General features: G+C 41.9%; 1 protein-coding gene across 1 annotated transcript; it reads left to right on the top strand.

Annotated features, from left to right (window-relative positions):
- Positions 1–239: 239 nt before the first annotated feature.
- LOC123966348 (SLAIN motif-containing protein 2) lies at positions 240–5,912 on the top strand. Its single transcript, XM_046042528.1, has 4 exons — positions 240–513; positions 3,661–3,792; positions 3,955–4,068; positions 5,755–5,912. The coding sequence occupies exons 1-4, from the start codon at positions 420–422 to the stop codon at positions 5,910–5,912; spliced, it is 498 nt and encodes a 165-aa protein (XP_045898484.1). The 5' UTR covers positions 240–419.
- The last annotated feature ends 351 nt before the right edge of the window (positions 5,913–6,263 follow it).

The raw sequence follows: 6,263 nt of genomic DNA, 5'->3' as shown, positions 1-6,263 counted from the left end.
CAGTGTTAAAATAAAAATATATAGTTAAAATAAATGAATGAATAAATGTTCATCAATTTTTTTTTATGTACATCTTGCCTGGACTGATGTTGGGTGATGATGTCTGGCTTACGCTTCACTCCGAAGGGGTCGAGGTCTGGGCTCTGTGCCGGAAAGTCAAGTTCTTCTACACTTAACTAAGGAACCCATGCCTGCTAAGACCTCCTTTATTTTTTTTTTTTATATGTATGTATAGGCTCACAGTAGACTACCTCTGACTGGTCTCCGTCCTCTGCAGTTGCACCAGCTGTGCAGCTTGTTGCATCAGAGGTGTTGGACCGACCCTCTACAGTGGTCCTCTGCTGAAGCCTGTGCATCACTGCGAGCAGCAGAGGAGAGGAATCCTCCCACCAGCTCGGCACGACTGTCAGTACAGTGAAATGGAGAGCTGTTGCTACGGCAACCGTTTACATGAAAGGGATGCACCCCCCGATTCCCCTTTTATGGCTAAGTGGCATAGATTCATATTGACAGGTAATGGAGAGAAATCCTCTTCCTGCGGCTTTTGGAGGTTGGAACACACACATTATTTTAATAACAGATGCACAATGCAGCACATTTGTATTCATCTTAGTTCTCAGGATATTGCACAGATATTTATAAAACGGGTACTTGAAACCAGTTGAACTTTCTTCTGTATGTCTATGAATAGTTACTGAGAGGTGTGTGTGTGTGTGTGTCTGAGACAATCGGCACCAGGTGCAGCAGCAGAATATGAGCAGCTCTGTTGTGTTGAATACAGCTTTGTTGTGGAGCTGTTGAATAGAGCTGTTAGTGACAGTCACAGTGCTGGTGAGGTAACCGCTGCACACTGCTGCTCTCTCTTCAAAGATGTGTGTGTGTGTGTGTGTGTGTGTGTGTGTGTGTGTATTTCTGAGTTTGCATTATTGCGGTTTGTGGTTTTGGAGCTTTGAGGTGAAATACTAAATTCACAAAGGGTCTGTTGTTAAGCTTTATTTTAGGAGTGGTGTTCAATTGTGAGTCAAGTTAGTCCTGTACTGGGGACGGCATTTGGATATCCCCCCCCTATCCACTTTTGGTTTGCATTTTTAGAGCTGTGTCGTTCAGTAGCTGAAGAAAATCCCTGTTAAATAGTTTCTTTATCTTCTTCTAAATAGAATGAGACCTCACTCCAAATGTAAGAACATTCAACATGTGCACGATGAGGCTTTTCAGTGCCGTATTTTTTTTTAGCTTTATTTTATTCAAGTGTGACATGAAAGGTGAGACATCAAAGAAAATGAAATGTTAAACCAAAAGAAATGACAAATGAGAGGGTGAAAAGAAAAAAGGGTGGAGGGGGGGCATATTGATATTAAAAGAAAACAGTTGCTGGGGTTTGTATGCATAAAGGCATGCTGTTACATGCATGGAGGTGTGAGAGAGGCAGTTTCTGACAATATGCGAGACGAGCTGCACAACGGTACATAGAAGAATACCATGGCCACCGTCGCCACTGTGCTACCATCTCTATTGTTACCCTAAAATAGCCTAATGATGATGCATCAAGCAGCAGAGAGAGCTCCAGGGGGAGCCCTCACAGGAGTCCTGACGTTTTATTTTTCCATTTTCTTTTTTTTCCCAGTTACATACAGCGCAGAGAAAAGGTCTACACACCCCTGTTAAAATGCCAGGTTCCTTATGATGTAAAATAATGAGACAAAGACAAATCACGTCAGAACTTTTTCCACCCTTAATGTGACCGATAATGTGAACAATTCAATTGAAAAACTAATTGAAAAATAAAAACCCTCAAATAACCTGGTTGCATAAGTGTGCACACCCTTAGACTAATACTTTGTTGAAGCACCTTTTGATTTTATTACAGCAGTCAGTCTTTTTGGAGTCTATTAGCATGGCACATCTTGACGTGGCAATATTGCCCACTCTTCTTTGCAAAAGCGCTCCAAATCTGTCAGATTGCGAGGACATCGCCTGTGCACAGCCCTCTTCAGATCACCCCACAGATGTTCAATTGGATTCAGGTCTGGGCTCTGGCTGGGCCATTCCAAAACATTGATCTTCTTCTGGTGAAGCCATGCTTTTGTGGATTTGGATGTGTGCTTTAGGTCGTTGTCGTGCTGAAAGGTGAACTACCTCTTCAGCTTCAGCTTTCTTACCGAAGCCTGAAGGTTTTGTGCCAAAATTGCCTGGTATTTGGAACTGTTCATAATTCCCTCCACCCTGACTAAGGCCCCGGTTCCAGCTGAAGAAAAACAGCCCCAAAGCATGATGCTGCCACCACCATGCTTCACTGTGGGTATGTTGTTCCTTGGGTGATGTGTAGTGTTGTTTTTGCGCCAAACATACCTTTTGGAATTATGGCCAAAAAGTTCTACCTTGGTTTCATCAGACCATAACACATTTTCCCACATGCTTTTGGGGGACTTGATGTTTGTTTTTGCAAACTTCAGCCGTGCTTGGATGTTTTTCTTTGTAAGAAAAGGCTTCCGTCTTGCCACCCTACCCCATAGCCCATTCATATGAAGAATACGGGAGATAGTTGTCACATGTACCACACAGCCAGTACTTGCCAGAAATTCCTGCTGTTCCTTCAATGTTGCTGTAGGCCTCTTGGAAGCCTCCCTAATCAGTTTTCTTTTCGTCTTTTCATCAATTTTGGAGGGACGTCCAGTTCTTGGTAAAGTCACAGTTGTGCCATATTTTCTCCACTTGATGATGACTCTCTTCACTGTGTTACATGGTATATCTAATGCTTTGGAAATTCTTTTGTACCCGTCTCCTGACTTGTGTCTTTCAACAATGAGATCTCTCTGATGCTTTGAAAGCTCTCTGCGCATGGCTTTTGCCTGGAGATGCAACTACAAAAATATCAGGAAAATCCTACTAGAACAGCTGAACTTTATTTGTGATTAATCAGAGTCACTTTAAATGATGGCAGGTGTGTAATGACTTCTAGTTAACCTGCGTTTGAATGTGATTGGTTAATTCTGAACACAGCCACATCCACAGTTATAAGAGGGTGTGCACACTTATGCAACCAGGTTATTGTAAGGTTTTTATTTTTCATTTTTCCCCCTCGAAGATTTCAGTTTGTTTTTCTATTGAATTGTTCACATTATAAGTCACATTAAAGGTGGAAAAAGTTCTGACATGATATGATATGACACATATTTGTCTCATTATTTAACATCATAGGAACCTGGCATTTTAACAGGGGTGTGTAGACTTTTTCTATCCACTGTATTGCTGTTTTTTAATACTAACAAATAATTACATATTAAAAATCCTCAACAAGAAGAATGCTACATGATGTTAGACACGTTTGTACCAAGCGCAGTTCAATCTCATTTCCAGATAAAAAGGGGGGGGAGGCTATTTTAGTAGTTTTATTTTTTTAACCAGCCTTTTAGAGAAACGCTAAAGCTGCAACTGGTTAAATGTGCCATCTACAGCTGGCATTAAAACTTTCAGTCAACTTTTTACGGATTTGCAGTTGTTGCTATTTAAATGAAGTATAAATGTATTGACCCCGCGACCCTGTACGCAGGATAAGCGGTTGACGATGGATGGATGGATAAATGTATTGAAGATAATGATGAAGGTTTTGTTATTATCCCCTCTGCTTGTTTCCCCTCTCCTCCTGCACTCCCTCCTCAGTTTCCAGGTGGCGTAGTTCCCTGTCCAGCCCCTCCCCCGGCCCTCCTCTGAGTCGAGTGGCCGGAGTGTCGCCTATCAGTCTTTCCCCTTCAGCCAAACCCTGCGCCACAACCCAGTCGTCTGAAAGACATGGTAACCAGACAGCACAAGTTTGCACACATTTCTAGTGTGTGTTGAGTCTTTACCTCAAAAACATTTACCTCCACAGCAGCTGTGACACTTACTCATACTATTACTCAAATTTTATTTCTGCTAAAACTTTCTCTTTTCACCCCTCCTCCCTTCCTCCCTCAGCCCCATCCCTATCCTCCCCGCTCCACCCGGTCCTCCATCGGACGCTGAGTCCAGTAGGGAAGGAGCTCTCCCCTGTAGCTGAGAGGACTCCCACGTTCTTCCCTCACAGCCGTAGTAAGCCTCAGTGCTGCTTCTCTGTTCCTGCTTTTCTTGCCCCATAGGGAACATAACATAACTGAATAGTCTGTGCTTTTAGTAATCAGAATATTGATGTGCAGGTGAAGACACTCGGTGTGAAACTGGGTCAGCCACAAGCTTTTCAGATTTTATTTCAGTTCTCATGTAAGTCCTGAGAGTACGATGTTACAGTTTCACTGCTGCTTCAAGCTACGTTTCAGTTGCGGGAATAAATGTGTGCCAGTCTGTTGTGCATTATTTGTGATGGAAAAAAAATATGTTCCAGACACAGCAGAGAGCAAAGCTGCAGGGAACAAGAGAGGCTACACGTAGCAGATGAAACTAACAGCCACAGGGGCGCACTGGTGGCTTTGTATTTTTTTGTTTGTTTTTTTTGCCCAAGGCTCAGTCCCATGACTGTGATAGCCCAAACAGCAACGTGGCAAAGGCAGGGCCTACTCTTTAGCTTTCTGGATCTCTTTAGTTATGCTATGTCTGTTGTTCTAAATATAAACTCACTTACATCTGTCTGCCTCATTTGTGTATCACCAATATGATGATGTGTTAGTCAGAGCCATAACTAGTCCAAATTCCACCAACCAAACTGTGTAAATTTTTTTAAAAATCACACAAATTCTCATTTTAATAACTGTTCAATTTTATTTTCTTGAAATTTTATCACATTGCATTGTTGTCGAAATGTTTCAAAGCGTTATTTAAACTGACAGTTTGGGGGGGGGGGGTTTGGCCAAAGCAGTCACTTTTAAGATATTTAGTCTTCATACAAAGTTCTTGTGCTGCAGAAAGTTTTGGTCCATAGTTGAAGGTAATGGAATGTGAAGCCTGAGGGATTTAGGACCAAAATGTTGTAAATACAGTGAGTGCAAGTGATTGACAAGATATTTAGTCTAAAACATGTCATAATCCGCCTACAACCGTATTATGTGTGCAGTCGAAAAATATAAAGTCCCCTTCAGGCCATTAAACCCCTCAAAGTCCCAAAAATGCTACAGAGGATGTGTCCTTTGTCCTCGATGGTAGATACTACTCTGATGCTTATTAAACTCAAAAATTGTTAATTATCTCCAAAATATTAATTCCTCCTTCCAGCAACTCGTCTTTTCTGAAACTACTTCCAGATTAGAATAATCAAAAGACTGTGCTGGAAAGAGTTTTAATACTGTATAGACTATTTCTTCAGTGGAAAGTGAACATTCAATAGCGTGAAGTGAAAAAATATGTTGGTTTCTAAAGTTACCTAAAAAGGCTAATAAACGGTGCTGAAATCTTGGTGTGAGTGCAGACGCAAGAGCAAAATGTGATAAAAGGAATTAAGAATAATACAACTGATGGAAGGGATTAATTTAGAGAGCAGTCATAGAATATCATTAACCCCGGGAGAGGTTGTTATAACCTCTTTGATAATATTTCTGCCTCACTGGTGTTTAATAGACTCTAATTCTAAGAGCTAAGTATCCATTCGTTTGGATCCTTCATCTTTATGTAGAGGACACTCGGAAGACTCAAGGGTGCTTTTCTTTCTCTTTTTTCTTTCTAAGCTACCAAAACTGCCTCAGTTGTAAAACACTGTGTCATAAACAAGCTAGAAAGGTAAGATGAGATCAAGGAAAAGTTTTCAGTGAGGAAAACTGTTTTCTCATACTGGTTGTCTGTCCGTTAAAGGCCGCAGCCTCCAGTGCTCCGCCCTCAGTCCCCAGTCATCCATGGATAGCGACCTCGGTGCTTCAGAGGTGGAGGACGACTCCATCACTCTGGGATACAAACTGCAAGACCTCACGGACGTCCAGGTCATGGCCCGACTGCAGGAGGAGAGTAAGTGATTGATTCGGCTTAAGATTCAAACAGACACACAATGCTAGGCAGGAAAACATGCAGTTTGGCTTGGCCCACTGAGATTTTAACATGCCTAATGATGGTGTTTCTGTCACCAGAACAGCTGTTGCTCTGAGAAATAGTATATAATTAAAACTCCAAATTGCAGGGAATGTGGCCCGCTGCACAGTGGCTGTATTGTTTGTTATTTTAGATCACTGGTTCCCAAACTAGGGAATGATATGGTGGATGGACATGGTCAGCAACAATACTCAGGTAGGCTGTGGCGTTTAAAAGATGCTCAGTTGGTACCAAGGGTCCCAAAGTGTGCCAAAAAAATATTTCCCACACCATTACAC

The sequence above is a fragment of the Micropterus dolomieu genome, unplaced genomic scaffold (genome assembly GCF_021292245.1).
Source record: "Micropterus dolomieu isolate WLL.071019.BEF.003 ecotype Adirondacks unplaced genomic scaffold, ASM2129224v1 contig_13230, whole genome shotgun sequence".
Taxonomy (NCBI): Eukaryota; Metazoa; Chordata; class Actinopteri; order Centrarchiformes; family Centrarchidae; genus Micropterus; species Micropterus dolomieu.
The sequence above is the reverse complement of the archived record's forward strand: the minus strand, read 5'-3'. Positions and strand labels throughout refer to the sequence as shown.

What these genes read in the sequence shown, in the direction of transcription:
- LOC123966348 (XM_046042528.1), top strand. Translation starts at nt 420, where the DNA reads ATGGAGAGCTGTTGCTACGGCAACCGTTTACATGAAAGGGATGCACCC. An exon ending in CCAGTCGTCTGAAAGACATG is followed by an intron (nt 3,793 to 3,954) that starts GTAACCAGACAG and finishes TTCCTCCCTCAG; the next exon opens with CCCCATCCCTATCCTCCCCG. An exon ending in GTTCTTCCCTCACAGCCGTA is followed by an intron (nt 4,069 to 5,754) that starts GTAAGCCTCAGT and finishes TGTCCGTTAAAG; the next exon opens with GCCGCAGCCTCCAGTGCTCC.